The sequence below is a fragment of the Haliotis rubra genome, unplaced genomic scaffold, assembly GCF_003918875.1.
Source record: "Haliotis rubra isolate DU_JTF1 unplaced genomic scaffold, ASM391887v1 Scf102, whole genome shotgun sequence".
Classification (NCBI taxonomy): domain Eukaryota; kingdom Metazoa; phylum Mollusca; class Gastropoda; order Lepetellida; family Haliotidae; genus Haliotis; species Haliotis rubra.
In genome coordinates this window covers 688,143-709,381 of record NW_025764915.1, presented here as the reverse complement: position 1 = coordinate 709,381, position 21,239 = coordinate 688,143, and the positions used below count along the sequence as shown (strand labels likewise).

Sequence of the window (21,239 nt, the reverse complement as noted above, 5' to 3'; positions counted from 1 at the left end):
TATGTGTCTGTTATGATCCAGAAATGAAAATATAAATGTGCTCATAGCACATCCAAAGCCAATACAAATGGTTGTTCCATATCCATGATTTCATCGTCAAGTGTTCATTATAAAACTAGATACAAGCTTTCTCTATTTGAAATTGCTATATAATGCACAGTAAGGGCTTTTAACTGGCTCTTCGTTTTTCCTCATTGGCATGTCGGTAACATAATTAGTTACTAAATGAACTGGTTATTACAGTTTCTGAAATTGTTCCTGAGGCAAATACGGAATATGAGGTTCGTGTGTGACATTATACTGTACCCATCCGTTGTCCGTGACAGTGGTCATAGAGGTCCAGCTGTTTAACCAAGTAATATTACGCTTTGAAGAAGTCACATGACATTTGAAAATGGCGGAATCTCTCAGTGTGTGTCACTCGATACAGTTTGTCATGCGTAGGCTTCTTTTCAGGTAAACAACTTTTTTCTATTAATCCTTGTATTTTTGTACAAATGAATAAGGTGTACTAATTTGTAGCAGTTGTCAATCATTAATCTCACTTGTGATTGTGTGTTTATCGGGCTAACATTTTGACAACTGGTTTGGACTTGAGTGATGGTTTGAAGTCTGTGTTTCAGAGTTGAAGGGATATTTCTGAAAACACATTTTCACACACAAAAATCCCAAAGTAACAGAGATACACTTCATAATGAGTCACCACAGGCAACGTCTTAGGATATTTCTTGCACCTAAGTTCTTCTATCTTATCATTAACAGAGGGAATCTGTCCAAAGTTACCAGACAGATTTCATTGGCCATTGGTGTTGTATTTTATGTTTCTTAAATGAAGAATATTTAAAATATGTCTTGAAATTTTATTTAATATTTAACAGATTGACATATCAGTGTCATTGATTATCACGTTGTCAAAGTGTTTGGCCATACATTTACAATTCAGCTGACATAAAATGTTGAAACATGCATCAACATATTTAATTTATGCAAGGCCACGTGGCGTTAGAAAGGCTACAACGATTACTGTGACATATTGCCGTTACTTTTTAAACTTTGACGTAATAATCTGACTGCTGATGAATGAAATTATCAACAAAGGTTTTTGATAATTATTCATTCGTAACTGACGTAGGGATAGTTATAAGTACCAACTACCTGATCTCAAAAATCGATGCATGTACTAAATTGTACACATACATGGGAGTTTATATGCAGCATTGTATAATGAACATTGGAATCGATATTTGGAACGATGCGAGTAAACACGTTTTGTGGTGGCCATATAAGATCACATGCAACGGTTTGTGTAATTGCTTTGCGTAAAAAATCAATTACTACATTTAGGTTCAGTGTGTGGCAGCTTCTATCATCACATGAGCCTGTAGCTATTTGATTATTATTATCATGACAATTGGCATCATACGCTAAAGTGGCAGAGCAGCATTCCAGTTCCGCTTCGTGTATTCTGTATATCAAAATGAAGGAATCGTTGAAACGTGCTCTTATATATGTACATGTATGTATCATATGTAATCAAATAGACTGTACAATATAGGATATGCAATATTCTACGCAATTTTATGGTAATAGAAATGAAAATGTTAACATTCAATATATCATACAGTTTTGCAGAGGCTAGGATGATGTTTCCTTTCAAATGGTCTGTGTTAATGTTATCTGAGCGCGGCTTGTCCAACTGATGGGGGTTATGTGAAGGTTAATAAATCTAGAACGAGCGTGTCACTGGCATGAAATGACAACTTTTCCGACAGTTTCTCCTTCGAACATGCTTCATCATCGTTTATTACTGCACAACCCTCTGAATATGTCTGACACCACGAGCTATCTGTGATAAGGCATTACCGAAACACCATTTTCGCGGTTGGAGCAAAACAGTTTGTACCTGACTGAGCATAGATATTATTGGGCGATGATTGCTTGCAGCGTATATTTTATTTGTTTTTCATTTTGTAAATGATTTACGTCTGCGTTCTTACACTCATCTTTGGCAGTCTATGTATTCCTGATTTAGATGTGTTCATGTATATGTTCGCGACCCCATCAAGGGCGATATGGATTTCAACGCTTAAATCTATTTCGCGTACCTACATGTACTTATATATACGTTGACAACTACCACGATGCACTGCTGTTTCTATTGCTACTGCTGCTGCAACTAATACTATTTTTACTACCACCGACTACAACAACAACTACTAATACTAATACTGATACTAATGCTGCTGCTGCTACTACTACTACTACTACTACTACTACTACTACTACTACTACTACTACTACTACTACTACTACTGGTAATGATGATAACGATTTAAAGCCCAAAATATTTCGGTCAAATATGAATTGAGGTAAACCATACTAAAAATGTACCTTAACATATTTTGTTAACCCTCACATCTGGATATTGCCGATGTGATTTTAAATCTTAACTCACTCACTCACATCTGGAAGAAATGAAAGTGAAAATATTGAAAGTTTGTAACTTATGTCCATCTCATATGATCACAATGATACCTACTGTATCATATATGATCGCTTTGAAATTCCCGTGGATCTCAGCCATAGTTTCATATAAAACGCCTGAATCTGTATGTATCTGACAATCTACGAGAGATATTGGTACCTTCATGGTATCTAACAATCTGCGAGAGATCATATTGGTACCTTCATGGTATCTAACAATCTGCGAGAGAACATGGTAGCGAGAGATCATATTGGTACCTTCATGGTATCTAACAATCTGCGAGAGATCATATTGGTACCTTCATGGTATCTAACAATTCATATCATGGTATCTAACAATCTGCGAGAGATCATATTGGTACCTTCATGGTATCTAACAATCTGCGAGAGATCATATTGGTACCTTCATGGTATCTAACAATCTGCGAGAGATCATATTGTACCTTCATGGTATCTAACAATCTGCGAGAGATCATATTGGTACCTTCATGGAGAGATCATATTGGTACCTTCATGGTATCTAACAATCTGCGAGAGATCATATTGGTACCTTCATGGTATCTAACAATCTGCGAGAGATCATATTGGTACCTTCATGGTATCTAACAATCTGCGAGAGATCATATTGGTACCTTCATGGTATCTAACAATCTGCGAGAGATCAGTACCTTCATGGTATCTAACAATCTGCGAGATCATATTGGTACCTTCATGGTATCTAACCTTCATGGTACCTTCATGGTATCTAACAATCTGCGAGAGATCATATTGGTACCTTCATGGTATAACTGCGAGATCATATTGGTACCTTCATGGTATCTAACAATCTGAGATCATATTGGTACAATCTGCGAGAGATCATATTGGTACCTTCATGGTATCTAACAATCTGCGAGAGATCATATTGGTACCTTCATGGTATCTAACAATCTGCGAGAGATCATATTGGTACCTTCATGGTATCTAACAATCTGCGAGAGATCATATGGTACCTTAATGGTATCTGACAATCTGCGAGAGATCATATTGTACCTTCATGGTATCTAATAATCTGTCGAGTCATATAAGGTGGTACCTACACGAACTATGATATCTAAACTCTATCATGACAGAGCCAGCTATTAGGTATAGATGCTGACATATACTGCAAAGCACCTAAGCACCTAAACCTCATCTTACACTCCGGATGTGCTCAAATTTTTATTAGTTTCTTTATATTCGAGAAAAAGTGAATTACTTTGACTTAAGAAAGTCGACATAAAGGTGGCTACACCTGCAATGTCCAATCCTTTGACCTATGACCATCAAACAGATGTAGATATATCGTGTTCCGCAGTATATGGTGTCGTGGAGCTGTTGCACCACGTGTTCGTGTCACGTATGACAGCAATCAACAACATGTACCGTGTATCGACATGAGTGAGTGCCTATTTCAGGTTTGCTATCAAACAGAGATAACCCATTCTCACATGGAGCGTCAGTTTGGGGTGACAGGTGGTGCATTAGGGTGTCGTGGTGTAGATATGTAGGGAAATCAACTATTGCCTTGATGAAGAACCTGTGTTATCAATGGGGGTAGGCAATGCAGCATCTAAGAGCATGATAGATATACAGTCAGTCAGTCCAGTCCATGAGGAGAAAACATGTATATTGTATAACATGTTCCTTAATATTGACGTGTAAAGTCAGGAGAGAGGGGGGGCAGGGGAGAAAGAACGAAAGAGGGAGAGAGAGGAAGAGAGACTGAGGGAGAGAAAAGGGGAGGGAAGGAGATGGGGAGAGAAGAGTCAGGGAGCTTTACGGGTGATGAAATATGCAGTTTACCATTTCGTCTGATTACTTACTTTTATAAAAACTTATAATATATAGTGAGAAATAGAGAGAGAGAGAGAGAGAGAGAGAGAGAGAGAGAGAGAGAGAGAGAGAGAGAGAGAGAGAGAGAGAGCAGAGAACAGAGGAGAGAGACCATTCTCAACACATTCTCTACAATCATGTTGATTTCCACCAAAAATTCTTCTAAAAATAACACATGATCTCAATGGGCACTGAATCGCGAATGTACATAATTCACACACGAATATTTATTCATATGATATCACACACACTCTCTGTCTCTCTCTCTCTGTCTCCCTCTCTCTCTCACACACAACAATGTATTATACATATTGCAATCAATAATTATACATGTTCATTGCACAACGCATTGTCCCATTCACCAATTATGACGTTAAGTACAATAGTTGCGCCTCCCTTGTCACACTGAACCCTATGCATTATGAATGATGACACAGAATGGTAGACGTTGCCCCTGACCTTCCCCGAGTACACACTCAATAACCCTGTGATAGCGATGTCAGATGGTTTCAATACCATAGATAATGTCTTGCAAAATCCCCCGGACTACGCTAAGGTGTGCGTGGCGTGGGTGGAGAGAGGTGATTACCGTTATGATACACCCCCAGCTAACATTGCTCATACTCTAGGGTTACACTACTATAAGGAACGGTGGCAGATGCTGCCTTAGTCTGTCATACCGACCCTGAAACAAATATACCTAATGGAGCTCATGTAAGTCTAGAATGTGAGTCAGTAAGGAAGGATAACAATATATGGATGAACAACTTCTTTATTGTAGTGAGAGCGACGTTTCGGTGTAGGTTCTAACACCGTTATCGACTCTCACTGCAATAAAAATTGTTCCATATAGTGTTACCCTTTCTTTCTGTCCCAACTTCTGCATGCCTCTCAAAGTTTTAATGTGTGGCAAGTCTAGTTTACCGCAGTTTCGGAAAATGGAGGAAGTCTCTGAATTCCTTTTTATTGTTTTTTATTTACATAATATAAAAACATTTTTTTCTGTAAAATATGTTCATTTCAGAGAGTAGATGTTAGTCTTAAGCTACCTGAACGTGGTGTTTTTTATGACGAAAACTCGTTTTCAAGAGTTGATATCGTGATTATTTTTAAGGAGCCTATATATTTTTAATATTGTTGAACAGCTCTGATGTCTTGAGTTATGAAGGAACATGTCACGTAAATCTCAGTTATGAGTACCGTTATAAACCTGAGCTTCATTAAACGATGAAAAGGTGTTGTACTTCTAGCAAACGGTGACGATTTATGGTACGTTTATTGAATGATTAATCTACTTCTTTTGAAGGTTATAGGTCATAACTGATGAATATCTTGTTTCATATCATGTTTTATATGAATCATCTAGCACCTCAGGTGTTACTTTGGCTTTGATAGAACGTTTACGCCCATACGCTCCAACTCTTTTCATAAGTGTTTTAGTGTGTCTGTAGTTCTTTTAAGGTATGCGATATCTTAACCTTGGATCAGGACATACCGACATATTTACACAGCTCTACACTATCCGGTTTCGTGTAAGGTCGTCCATCCATCAGTAGGTAAATAAAATTGATAACTGAGTAAATATAGAACATATACGCCAGAGAATAACCAGTCTCGATGATTTTCCGCGGAAAAAGATACGTTGCATTGGGCATAAGTGAGTGGGTTAGTTTAGTTTTACGCCGCACTCAGTAATAGTCTGGAAAAGCTATATGACGACGGTGTGTAAATAATCGAGTCTGGAACAGACAATTCGGTGATCAACAGCATGAGCATCGATCTACGCAACTTGGATACGATGACATGTGTCAACCAAGTCAGCGAACCTGACCACCCGATCCCGTTAGTCGCCTCTTACGACAAGCATGGGTTACTGAAGATCACTTCTAACCCGGATCTTCAGTGGTAAAATGTGTAAGAAGTGCTGAAAATGTTATGAATGGATCTCTGAGAACCAGTGATGTCACAGGTGTTCGCAAAAAGGATATTCATGTCCAAGTCAAAGATGATTATTTATTCGTTCTTGGACATATTTCTAGTCAAAACATTTGCATGGTAAGAAAAGATAAGAATGAACACACAGAAAAGTAGACGTAAAGGGCACAAGGGAAACCCTGCGCTACACGATAGCATGGTTCAAGGTGCGTCACCTGTTTGTTGTTGCCTTATAGTTGCACTCAGGAATTTGCACCGTCACACATGTGGCATTTGACATCATTAGTTCCGGAATCGCGAGCCTGGATTGGCTAATTACGATCCCGTTATGTTACGCATGCGTGGTATGTGATATGATACAAAGTAAACCTACCTGTGATCCGAAAAGAACCCGTGAGGGACCCAGTTTCATCATTACTTTTTGTTCTCACCTGTAGTATCAAGCAGGCAAGTCCAGCGGAACATACTGAGGGGGTGATTTTGGTTTAATGTCGCTTTCAACAGTGTTTTAGTTACATAAAGGTGTACCAGCTTCATTTGGGAGAAAAGCAGTAAATGATGCAGGTTTTAGGTGCCTACCAATTTGGTGCCGAAGTCCCAAGTCTGTTGCCAGAGATACTGGAATTTTCATCCAATTCGCTTTAGGCAAATGTGTCAGCAACGTCTTTTCGTTCATGATATAGATACATACAATGTATGTTGAACTAAACCAGAAAGAAATGCGTCACATATGACAATGATGTAATAGAACACATGGTGACCAATACATGCATTATGCATGGAACACCGCTTATTTCGAAATCGGTTGTAATGAAATTAATACATATTTGAAAAAAGACTTACTGTGAGTCATTCCCGAACTTTGGATCTGACGAATTAAGTTTTGTCCGTTCGAGTTCGTTATGTCCAAAGTCAGATCAGGGATTGACATACGAGGACGTACTGTTTCTTACGGATCCCCTTTCAAAAGCATATTATATGTCATGTCCAGTTATGGGATAAAATGCCAAAAAATAATAAACTTTAATGTTATTTTATGTTTTTGTCTGCCCATAAGTACGGTTTGGTAGTGCAGTCGTTGGGTACGTTTACTATCCACAGAGCGGTATATTCGTGAAGAACCAGTGAAGATTTATAACACAATACTCGTGGCTCGACACAACATGCATATTTTATGCTTCTTAGCAAAACACCCATTTCTGCTATACAAACAATGCATATGTTTTAGTAAACCTGCAACATGCATCCGTACTATTACACACGGTGTTGCTCCATAATGGAAAACACGAGTCCATAAGTTCAATACTCGAGTGTATGTCTGCAAACACGGTCTTGAGGTATCACTTACAGCCAGGGCAACCCGACTGCCATTTGGAGAACACCGAAACGCGATGTCACGGTCGAGTGGGCTTTACGTGGAGATGTCGGGGACGCCGGCGTGAACTTTCCTCGTGTATATATGTGCTCCGATGTCTGCCATGTGTGGGGCAGGAGGCATCAGTAGGCCGGGGGACCTTGATTCGCCAGGGTGAGGGGATCTGCTTGAGCGTTGCCGAGGAAGTGGTGAACTTCCTCATCATCGGCCACGGGACTTGTTCCTCGGCATCAGCCACTCGAGGGAGGGAGATGGAATGCTTGTCGATATTTTTAAGTGAAAATACAGTAAAGCATCGTTGTCTCGAACTCCAGTTACTCGATATTTAGTTTAAGACGATTGTATTTCGAACTATGAAGGTCCAATCGGACAATATAAAATAATATATTTTAAGTTTACTATTTTATTGTGTCTTGCTCGATTTAGACGCTACGCTTTACTCAAATTACGGATATCTCGATATATCCCTTGCACTACCATTTGGCGAGAGTTTATTGTATTCTGAAAGAAATCTGATGGTTATAAAGAAGGTGTGTGTGTGTGTGTGTGTGTGTGTGTGTGTGTGTGTGTGTGTGTGTGTGTGTGTGTGTGTGTGTGTGTGTGTGTGTGTGTGTGTGTGTGTGTGTACTTGAAAGACTAATTTAAACCAAATATTTTAGTTACCGTTTACCGTTGTCAGTGGCAAACATGTTTGATGTAGGATAGGTGGGTGCAGCTTACACTGTTCTCGAACACCTGTTGTCATTACTTTTATCAGTGATTCATTAACATAGGGTTTCACCACTATTTTGTTTTTTAAATCAAATCTGATTCAGTCAACTATCGAGACTGCTCACTTGTATTCTCTAACGTTTTATAGATGATATATCATGGTACAATATATTTCCTTCTGGTTTACAGACCAAAACTAAACTGTGATACAACAACCTATCAATAAACATGGTCAGTTAGATTTTGCATGATAAAAGGTACTTTTACTTTAATACGGTCTCCAGACGCGCATAGAATACAAAGCAATAAACAACGCATTTCCTTCTGGTTCACAGACCAAAACTAAACAGATAAAATATAATCCCTGGACCTATCAATGAACATGGTTAGTTAGACGTTGCATGATAAAGTCTACTTTCACTTTAATACGGCCTCTTGAGGCGCATTAGCTTACAATGCATGTCAATGCATTAATGATAATGCCTATTGTTTGATCATTGAAATCTGATGGATAGAGTAGCTTTAATATAGACACAAAGTGCCACAGACGAAGGAAACTCAAAATATCCGCTACGACCAATCATATTTTCCCTGTTCATGTAATATTACATTATGTGCTAATATTACCTCACCAGCTACTCAGATCAGCACCCATGTCGCTCACCATGTGGTGTGTCGATCACGTGTGAACAAAAGCCCCGCTGCTTCCTATTGCTCATCTGACGTGGTGCAATAACCCGCCTAATTTTAGCCTATGGGCAATACGGAATTGTAATCGGATAGAACACTGGAAGCGGTGAATTACTTATTTAGATGCGCGTTTTGTTTCTCAATTCCCAGCGTGCGACCCATTTGATGGACACGCCCATATTACATTATTAGCTTCTGTTCTGCTGGTTCCAATCAAACGCTTCGTTTAATATTACCGTATAGCATTTTTAAAGTTTCTTGCCATATGTTCATTAGATTGGACAAAAAATCGGAATATTTTACAAGGGACGTGTTCAAACAAATATGCACTGTTAAATTCGCGTTTACGAACTTGATACCAGGTCTGTAATTTAATCTCAGTCATGATGTCATCCAATTATATATAATATAGCCGTTTATGTTCAGCATTGCTACATAGCTTAAAAGAACCGTTCAATTTATCACAATGTGCATTGTAGTAATATTTTTAACACAGATATTAAAGGTTTGTATACTTACTGTTGAATTTGCAATGAAATAATACGATGATGTTGACAAGGAATGGTAGTCTAAATACTGCATAAATAATTATAGCCTACTTCATATTGATGTAACACTACATTACACTACACTACACTACACTACACTACAGGACACGCCACGCCACACTACACTTCACGCCACGCCACGCCACGCCACGCCACGCCACACCACGCCACGCCACGCAACGCCAGTCCACGCCGAGAAACGCCAGTCCACGCCAGGCCACGCCACGCCAAGCTACACTACATGTACACTGCACTACACTAAATGTACACTAAGCTTGCACCACACCATACTACACTAAAGCTTAACTACACTACACTAAAGCTTAACTACACTACACTAAAGCTTAACTACACTACACTAAAGCTTAACTAGACTACACTACACTAAATATACACTAAACTAAACTGAACTAAACTAAGCTTACACTACACCACACTATACTAAAGCTACACTACACTACACTACACTACACTACACTACACTACACTACACTACACTACACTACGCTACACTACACTACACTCCACTCGTCTCCGCTCCACCACAGAACACTACAATACATTACAATATAGGAACGTTCTAACAACACAGATCGTCACCGCAAATACATATTCAGTCTCAAATAAATACTGGAAGAGATTCCATGGGACATAATAAATAAAATAACGGTGAATAATATATGAATGGTTGTATAAAAATCAATTATGAGACCAGGTATTCGCGAAAATTAAAAACAGGCCCTGCCCTGCCTTTCCTCAAATGCTTTCAAGAGTATCCCAAGTTGAATCATCGGCAAATCGTGACTATTGATAATCCCAATAATTCACTACTTCTATTAGAATCTTCATCACAAAATAACAACCCACTGATGATATAACAACATTATAACAACGTTATGAAAGCTATGATATTATTATTCATATGCGGCTGCCTGAAGCATTAGGCAAAGTAGATATACAGGTGTGGCCTATTTCTACCCATCACCAGCATTAGGCCAAAGCCGTGATACATCAAGAGGATGCCTCCCAGACCTGTCGTCAGATGCTGAAGATCGCAGAACTCTGTAAAACGATACTGTCTTGAAAACCGATACGGGCGCCTCGGAAGACACAGCCTCATGCGATGCACACAACTGTGCAGATTTCCTTGGTTTAGAAACGGTAACAGATGCGCGTCTGAGCTCCGTCTGGAGACGCTTGGCTTCCTGGACTGGATTAATTGGACGATACGACCAAGAGCAGCTATAACGGTCTTCTTCTCAGGGGGGACAGTTACTCAGTGCAAACAGTGGGATGTTCACTCTGGATAACATAATCAGTGATACCGAGGATTGGACATCTTAACTAACGCCGTCTAGAATCTGGTTCAGTGATAGCAGCTGTGAATTGCTCCTGTGTTTGTGTGTGTGTTGTTACTATCGACAAGTCCTCCTAAGGCCTCCGTTGTGAGGTATATATTGACGTGTTAATTCTTTGACCGGTCAGCTGTGTTGATGTTTGTTCAGCTATCGAGAGGCTACAATACAAGCAATATCAGTATTGACGGAGTTATTTGTGCTGTCGGAAGTCCAAGCAAGGAAGCTTAATGCCTCTATGACGTAAATGAAGATTAGGAGATGATACCAGAACCTCCAGAAACGTTGTAATTTGTTCCACTATGATAGCCTCTTGTGTACATACATGAAGTGGAAATGCAGTGTGATATTATTGATTTCCTTAAGCTCGGGAACCATATGCATGCGTTTGTCGTCTTGTTCAGTATTATTGCGAATGTGTGATCTCATACCAATGGTGCTGAAGGTGCCATTTCAGTTTAATTCACTTCATCTCAAAGCATCATCTATTATTAAGTTAAACACCGATGTCGTATTCCAAAACCTTTGTCAATAAGCGTTTCCAGCACGTCATCAAATGGATGAAAGTCAACGACGTGGAGTATTCTATAACATTGCAAAAACTGACATAATTATTAAGTCTCAAAGGATCGTTGCATACCACCACGTGATAAGATAGGCCGCGCATCACCTGTACACTGATTTAATAATGTATGCCGTAAGCATGGATCTTGTATAAATAACGATAACCCATGACGAGTATTTTGGCCTGTGCAGTGTTCTATTAATGAGAGCAGAGGCCTTGAGCAGTCAAGTAAAACTGATGCATCGGCCTTTCAAAACGTGATACCTTCCCATCTGCTGCAAAGATCCTGTAGGATTTGGACTCTATTTGCATTGACTTTAACACTTGTCAACACAATCACCTGCACTTTGAACACGTGAATACGGGTCTCGCCTCTGTGTTCTGTAGCTGGTCCAAACTGTGAATATGTGACTCGGTGGAAGAAACCGTTACGTAAAATGGTTCTCATCTCTGAGAGAACAATTTACGAGAATAGTGTATCGAGCTACTGTTTTGTGCACCATTAACAATATCGCTTTCTGTGACCGCGGACTATTTTGAATGGATCGATTATTTTTCGGTGGCTTTTATGAGACCAGTGGCTAAACGGCTGTCGCGGGCTTAATTGAAAGTACGGACTTAAAGGGAGTGACATTTCTGACAACTGTTCTCGTTCCAGCAACCAGTAGGAGCTTGCTATGTCATTTATCTTCGCCGATGTCGGGATGTAATTTACAATCAGGTGTATTGGACATCGATACGTGGAGGTCATCATGTTGAAATGTGTAACAAGTGGACAAGCATGACTCTCTTCTCTTGGAAAGACAACGTACTGTGTTTTGAAGAGAATGTGCTTCTGAATGGATACTCTAAACATTTGTCTTCCAAATGATTCTCGGTTTTGTAGATGAATCAAACTCTGTCAAATCAAGGTGACCAAACGGAGTAACGTATGTCACGCAGATACAGATCTGAACGAAAAGGAACCTTAATGAATTAGGGATATCGTCATCTGTAGTTGATACAAAGTCCTACAGATCACAAAGATCACACAGAAAATAGGTACACCGCCTGTTAAGCTGTCTGGAGTGTTGGGGTACAACACGTGGAACCGACTTCACGACATCTCAGGGATTACTGAATGGGAAAACACTTGGATTTACCGTTAGACCAGCAGGATGGTGTTTATGTAAGTACTTACCTTACTACTCTGGAGTTGTACAAATTACATACACATACTTTCAGACTTGATGACCTCAAGTTCACTCTAACCATTTCCAAACATGCAGTGGTACATTGTTCGAAGATTTGGCATTTCAAGAGGTAATACTATTTAAGGAAAGTATCGGAAATAGTCCGTGTTGTGTTTCCAATGCATGAGTAACGCAGGTCGAGAATGTATAGGTTGCGGAAGTTAGGAATAAGCTTAGGTTGCCGCCGATAATATCTTCTAAGCGATGTTTATTTACAAAACAGAATCCTCTCTTGCACCGTTTAAGTGGATGGCTCTCTATCGTGTTTTCACTCATATGTAACGACAACGTTTGTGTGCCCATATGCATCAGAGAAAAACACTTGTACATGTGCATACATAATTAATAATTGTATTGAACACATTGGACACAGATCATAGTAATGTCAAGCTCATTGTTGTGTACACTGATATTCAATCTGGTTCGTTTCAAGTGTAGCCATGCATACATTTTAATGTGAAACATACCACCACATGGCCCGCGATGAACACAGCTAGTATTTTCTGACTTGAATAATAATGTATCTGTACTAATGCCTTAAAGAACCCTCAAGGTTGATAGGTGTTTATGAGGCCAAGGCCAAAACGTGGTTTGGGATTAACATGGGTTGACAGAGGAAAGGTTTTTGTAGACATGAGGTGTTTTATTCGTGACTGAACTCGTGTTACTTCCGTGAAGACATCTCTATGGAAATGCACTACTTAGCGTTGTCTCTCAGAATAGAATACGACTGTCTATATCCAATTATTGAAGAATTGATCAAATTGGTGTCTTTGTGTTATTTTATGGTCGGGTTTACAAAGGTTGTATCAGATATTGTGGGCAGGTGTTTATGTAAACGTTTGTCTCTCAGTACGAAGAGGTAGGGTAGCCTAGTGGTTAAAGCTTTCGCTCGTCAAGTCGAAGACCCAGGTTCAATTCCCAACATGGGTAGTATGTGCGAAGTCCATTTCTGGTTTCCCCCGCCGTGATATTGCTGGAATATTGCTAAAATCCGTAAGACCATTCTCACTCACTCTCTCACTCAGTACGATGTGTGTTTTAGCCTAAGCGTTTGCATGACAGTATGTGTATGAGCTAAACGGTTGTCTCTCATAATCAGTTAAATGCTTCATGGCCTATATTAAGCGATTGTACAGTTTGTAACGTATGGATGGGATGGGTGTAAACATGTTCTTGTTTATCTATTGGGTATACAGATGTTCACTGACCAGTCTGATTAGTAATGCCATACCGTTGTATTTGCCTCAGTGTAAACTAATGAATGTTGACGTTTTGACTCTCCGTATAGTGTCGGGGCATGCATGTAGTACATTTTTGTCTCCCTGTTCAAAGAAAAGAATGTTTGTGTAATATCGTTTGTTCGAAGTGTGGAATTGGGGTTTGTATTTCGTTATCATTTGTCATTCAGTATTAGTTCTAATGTGTATTCAGAGCACGTAGTTGTCATCCGTCTCTTAGTATTAGTTATAATGTGCATTCAGTACACATTTTTACCGTTTCTCTCTTAGTATGGGTTATAATCCGTTTGCAGTATATCATATATTTTTCGTTTGTCTCTCAGCACGGGATATAATGTGTATTCAGGGAATTTAGTTGCCATTTGTCTCTCAGTATTAGTTATACTGTGTATTCAGTGCATTTCGTTATCGACTGTCTCTCAGAACGGGTTATAATGTGTATTCAGAACATTTATTTATCGCGCGTCTCTTAGTGTGGGTTATGATGTACATGTCTATTCAGTATATTATATATTTATCGTTTGTCTCTCAGTACGGTACGGGTTACAATGTGTATTCAGAGAATTTAGTTGTCATTTGTCTCTTAGTATGGGTTACACTGTGTATCCAGTATAATGTCTATTCAATATATTATTTATCGTTTGTCTGTCAGTAAGGGTTATAATATGTATAGACCGATCCAGACCCCGCCCACTTCGTTTTTGACGTTAGGGGGGACAACCACTGACAAATCACAATGGCGTCACCGCCGGCGAAACGTACGTGATTGCGAACGTTGTTGATGAATTCTGCTTGTGATACTTTGGTATCCGTCGTTTGTGAATTTTATTTAAAGAGGCAAGTTATACGTATGTGATTTTTAATATATTTTAGCTGGTAGATTGCAAATGGCGAGTGAAAATGAGTTACCTGCCCGATGAAAAATCGTCTCGACCAGCTGCTGAGACTGTAGGAAGCGTAATTTCTTTCGAATCAATTAATCTATCTGGCAATTCACCTCCGTCACAGATATTAGCAGGGGAAGGATAACTGAATTTTGTTGTTTGGGTTTTATAATTTTATAAAAACCGTGAACACAACCACATGTTCATGTTGCAGATCGTTTCGGTATCTATAAATAGATTATCAGCACTGCGCATGGCGCCGTTACTTGTAGTTATCCGTTGGCGTTCAAATTTAGTTCAATAATCTGAAAACATGGGTTTCTATCTTTATGAATTAAGCAGAAAATATTTCCCATCTACTACTTCGTGCACCTTATTTGTCTGTATATAATTAATGTAAACAAATCAATCACAGCATAACACATAATAAGGAAATTGGGCTTGTAAACAGTATGTTTCCATGGTCGTATCTGGACATACCCAGAAGCAAATATTCAACAGCTGATATGCAGCAATTCTCAGTAAAGTTTCCCTCTTCAAAATCTGTACACCATGATAATATGACACTGAATATAAGGAAATCAATGTTTTAATCATCATTTCCATTTTATCTTGCTGTATGTACTTTGTTGTGGAATCCTAATTTACATACAAACTTCCACAATACTGGACTTCATGAACTGCCAGCGTTTATGTACAGGTATGTCACAGCACCTGAAGACAAAGAAGATCCAAGATACAGTTTGCACCTGTACACTGACCCATCTTCCAGAAATAGGAAACATGTGATGCAAAATCTTTGAACAGGGGATCCACAGTTATCCGAACAAGTAACTAGCATTGAAATAGAATGTTACACAAAATACAAATGTATTGTTTTTTTCATCAGAGATGTTTAACTGCTAACTACTAGTGTAAATAAGGTGCAAAGAATATATCCTATGTTCAAAGCTTTTAGTCAATACAATTACATATTGACGACATAACACTGACTTTGATCTATTTCCTTTTCTGAGATACTTACTATTGACATAAAAATTATAGTAAAGTTGATTCAAAATTTGGTAAAAGTCATAACAAAGGTTCAGGAAAACACACATGAAAATGTCCTGAAGCGTTCAACTCCTACAAACCAGTGTGCAATTTAATATGAAACTCATTTTCCAAATAACCATCAACAAACCTTCAACAATTTGTCCAGAACAAACATTTTAATAAACACTAGCTTTGGCTCAGTCTTCAAATACTAGTAACCTCCTAAACAATAGTGATGATTTATCAGAAGAATTACATCAAACATGGGTTAAATATATGTTTCAATATTTATTTCGTTACATGAACCGTTTGAACAGTTATTCTATTCAAGGACTGGATAATGCCTGTCCAGGGTTTGACCAAAACGTAGCCTTTGCTTTTTCAAATTCTCTGGATGTTGATATAACTTTAATGAGTTATGATACTAGCAATCACTTTCAGAATTATCTTATTAGTAAATATAGTATTTAAAAAAAACATCTAAAAGCTTGAGCCAAGAAACTAAGTTAATACCAAGTGATTGAACTGCCATGATATGTATAGTGTTTGTTTGCCTAGTTCTGCCTTAAAATCATACCGTAAGAATCTGATATGTCAACCAATTAAATAATTATTTATTATTGATTAGATTATTATTTATTTTATTACCCTTCCACGTTTACTAAACAATGCAAGTTTCTTAAAACATACCTTGCTATCATTTCCAGTGTATTAATCAAAATGACAGTTGTAATATTACTCCTAAAATGTACCAATATATGTGAATAATTGATGTTGTAACAAAACTTCAAATAATGTTCTCGTAATTAAGATATACACTTTATTTCACTCCGTCCAATACTCCAGAAAGTCACTATTCTTCTCACATAGTTTTCGTATTCGATCAACATGGAGGAAGGTAATTCAGTTCAAAGTCCCATGCATCTCTTTATAAAAATTCTGAAATATTTAAAGCATGGTTTTATAGGCACTCATATGAACTAATTTTGATACTTGGATATTCTATGATAGGCAACTGCTGACACTGACAATATTTCCGTTTGAATAAAAAATATTACTCCTCGATTATTTTGCTCTGTTAACAAGATACTGTAGGCCTTCAGATTGTGCTTATGAAACTTAAAACATCCTAAAATGTGTGACAAATTTAAGAATATCTAAGAGCGAAAGGGGACAATATCCGCCACATTGTTCTTTCATGTAACAAGTTTTGCTATTTCGGGCGACCCTAACCGAAATCAGATCGCCGTCAGATTTGTTTACATTGTGTCACGGCTTTCTCGCCTGTCTCATTTGAGCTTTATGGCGTACCAACTCAATGCCTAGTAGTGACTAAAAACGTTAAGCAAAAGCAATTTTGTAGTTACAAGAATTGTCTGTGTTTATAACACTTGCAAAGTCTTAAACTGCTATTTGTTGTTAACAATTGGTAATGATTTTGCACATGTGCAAAAGTGTGGAAATTCGTGCAAATTCTCATCAGTAGGCAGACGTAGGTTTCGTGAACGATGGTGCAGACATTTAACTGATCGTTAGGCCTATCGCGCTCCTTAATCCGCCTCCATTTTTTTTGTCTTGACCGTAATGATTTTGTTAAAGGTACACATCAAATCGCAGCAATATGTAATAAATATAGCGAGTGTAAATGGCGTAATTCGAAGCACATCGCTTCGGAGGCATCGTTTGACCCCGAAAATAAGTCTGACAAATCCACACAGCGCGCCCGGCCTGCTGATTGGCCACAATTGAGGCATGCGCCAGTTTTGATTGACAGACTGGATCGGTCTATTCAGATAATTTAGTTGTCATTTGTCTCTCAGTATTAGTTATACTGTGTATCCAGTACATATGGAATGGGTTATAATGTGTATTCAAAGCATGTAGTTATCATTCGTCTCTTAGTATGGGTTATAATATGTATTCGGTGTATTTACTGATCGTATGTCTGTCGGTATGGATAATAACGTGTATTTAGCACATGTACACAACCTTTGTCACTTAATAGTATGTTTTCATATTTTCATCTCTCTCTCTCTCCCCCCCCCCCTTCTCTCTCTCTCTATCTCCTTCTCTGAGTCTTGAAAAGTATATCCAGCATTCTTAGCGCCTATCTCTCAGTTTTGGTAGTCTGTCATACAGACCCTGAAACAAATATATCCAAGAAATCTAGATTTCCACAGCTTCAGGGAAGAAAGTCTCAGGGCTCCTTTTCACTATGTCTTATTTTTTTAGGAGCTTTTTTTCTGTAAAATATTTTAATTTCAGAGGCTAATTGTTAGTCTACAGTTTGGCTGTAATTCGTATTCGGTGTCTCGAGGTTACAACAACCGTATAATTGTCCCGCAAATGTTCACACAGCGTGATATGACAGCGTTAACGTCTGTACCTGATGACCTCCAGTAGGTTGTACCACAGTTCAGCCATGCCACCCATTGACTGAATGAGTCACTGATTTCGATCCTGTGACACTCGTGCCCATTCATTCGGAAATGCCTGGTGGGTTACGTTGTAGTACACGGCGATACTGTTCAGGTTTATATTGGACAATCGTAATTGCCAATGTTTGATTATGTTTCAAATCTATAGTGACACATGTAAGCTGTGGTCGAGCGTTGTACTGGGAAATCTCTCTGTGAGGGTCGATAACGGAGGGCAGGTGACGTTGATGAAACGTCTACGTTCACGTGCACCAGGTCTTGGCATATCGAACATTTCTGGCAGTTGCAGCAACGGTGTAATTTACTAATAGAATACCACATTTTGTACCTTAAACACATACTCCCTATTACCACGAAAACCACAGGTTAAGTGCTCGAAGATAATATCCCACGCCAATTTCTCTATGTGCACAACAGTCCCTTAATTACCCCACCCCCTCTTTCTCTGTCAGCGTCCATCTCTCTGTCCACTACTCAGTCTCCACCTCTCTATGTCAGCATATCTGTGTCCACCTCTCTATGTCAGCATATGTGTCCATCTCTGTTTGTTAACGTCCCCCTGTGTGTCCGCCTCTCTATGTCAGCATATCCGTAATCATCATTCTTTGTCAACGTGTCCACCTCTCTATGTCCGCATATCTGTGTCCATCTCTCTTTGTAAACGTCCCTCTGTGTGTCCACCTCTCTATGTCCGCTTATCTGTGTCCGTCTGTCTTTGTCAACGTCCCTCTGTGTGTCCAGCTTCTCTGTGTGTCCACCTCTCTATGTCCGCATATCTGTGTCCGTCTGTCTTTGTCAACGTCCTTCTGTGTGTCACCTCTCTAAGTTAACCTACATGTGTCTGCCTTTCTGTGGCAATGTCCCTCTGTGTGTCCAGCTTCTCTATGTGTCCACCTCTCTATGTCCGCATATCTGTGTCCATCTCTCTTTGTCAACGTCCTTCTGTGTGTCCACCTCTCTATGTCCGCATATCTGTGTCCGTCTGTCTTTGTCAACGTCCCTCTGTGTGTCCACCTCTGTAAGTTAACCTACATGTGACTACCTTTCTGTGGCAATGTCCCTCTATGTGTCCACCTCTCTATGTGTCCACCTCTCTATGTCCGCATATCTGTGTCCATCTCTCTTTGTCAACGTGTCCACCTCTCTATGTCCGCATATCTGTGTCCATCTCTCTTTGTCAACGTCCCTCTGTGTGTCCACCTCTCTATGTCCGCTATGTCCGTAAACGTCCCTCTGTGTGTATCTGTGTCCATCCTAAGTCAACCTAAATGTGTCTCTCTTGTCAAACATGTCCGCATATCTGTGTCCATCTCTCTTTGTCAACGTGTCCACCTCTCTATGTCCGCATATCTGTGTCCATCTCTCTTTGTCAACGTCCCTCTGTGTGTCCACCTCTCTATGTCCGCATATCTGTGTCAATCTCTCTTTGTCAACGTGTCCACCTCTCTATGTCCGCATATCTGTGTCCATCTCTCTTTGTCAACCTCTCTATGTCCGCATATCTGTGTCCATCTCTCTTTGTCAACGTCTCTCTGTGTGTCCACCTCTCTATGTCCGCATATCTGTGCCGGTCTCTCTTTGTCAACGTCCCTCTGTTTGTCCACCTCGATCTCTAAGTCAACCTAAATGTGTCTACCTTTCTGTGTCAACGTCCTACTGTGTGTCCAGCTTCTCTATGCTGTGCCCGCCTCCCCCCATAGCTACCTTTGCCTTCTTCCGTTAACTTTACTCGCTGTTTAACTTCACTCTTCCTCCCTCTCGCTCTCTCTCTCTCAACTTCAGTGTCTCAATTCTTCCCCCCCCCCCCCCTCTCTCTCTCTCGCACACACAGACACACACATACACATACACATACACATAAACAAACACTCAGTCAATGGCTGTCTGTCTGTGACTTCATTTCATACAAGCTGTTACATAGCGACACAGCGGCACATTCTGGGATACAACTGTACTTGTCCCAGCCCCACAACCATCCCCACTGGCGACAGCTGAGAGTAATTGACATATGCGCAACAGGTTGCACACCCAGAAAGTTGTTGAGGTCCGCATTGATTACCTGTATAATACCGGTTTTTAAAACAAGATCAAGACATGGTGGTCTCAATCAAAGGGAGATAAGCGTTAGTGGCACCACCGCTGAAGGCTCTCCCAACATTGCCGTATTAGAAATATTGCGTTTAATTCAAACCGTTTTCATGATTGATGGTTATCAACGCTTTTCATTATATGTTCTGTAAAAAAGGTTATAAATGCAGTTTAATTAGAGATCTACTTGCCAAATATAATTCTGATTTTGCGTATTGAAGAACATTAGCTGGTTAGAAATATATATTTCCTGAAGATAACAGGTCTCCAGTGTTTTTAAAAGGGACGAGTATTGGTTTTGTTGATAACAGAATTCTCCATTGACTAGAAATATAGACAAATGCCTGTAGGTCAGTGTGGCAAATGGGAACAAAGTGCATCTCAGTCATCACGGTACCTTGTGAAGAGTTACACACCGTTGTAATCAGGATCCGCTGTTGGTGGACTCAAATGTAAGATTAGCTCGTGTTATAATTTTTCCTATCAGTATTATCATATGCGGCTTTAACCAAATATACAAGAGTCTAAGATCGGCGTTACTGTGTGTTCTTTTAGGCCCACGTTAAAGGCTAACTTTGTGATATTATTGACAAACTACTCACTGCAGAGTCTGAGCAACTCATTCAATATTACGTTCTGAGCTAGGTGATTCGCTCTGTGAATGAAACTGGCCAACACTGAATTACAAAAGAAAACTCAATAACCAGCTGCGTGGAGTCATATTTTGCATATACCGGAAATGCGACGATAATTCTGGAAAATGTGCGTGCGTGCGTGTGTGTGTGTGTTTACACACAATACCCA

The 21,239-nt window shown here is 39.4% G+C and overlaps 1 protein-coding gene across 5 annotated transcripts in view; it reads left to right on the top strand.

The window, feature by feature from the left end:
• LOC124270041 (innexin unc-9-like) overlaps positions 1-21,239 on the top strand; it is a 168,092-nt gene that overhangs the window by 78,624 nt on the left and 68,229 nt on the right. Inside the window, exon 1 of one of the 5 annotated variants that reach the window (XM_046705081.1) lies at positions 228-456. The exons of 3 other annotated variants lie outside the window; for them this stretch is intronic. In XM_046705081.1, the coding sequence (XP_046561037.1) occupies positions 395-456 (62 nt within the window). In that variant the 5' untranslated portion in view covers positions 228-394. Of the gene's footprint in view, positions 1-227; positions 457-11,898; positions 12,686-21,239 lie in introns of those variants that run through there. One more of the 5 variants, XM_046705101.1, reaches the window with a different exon arrangement.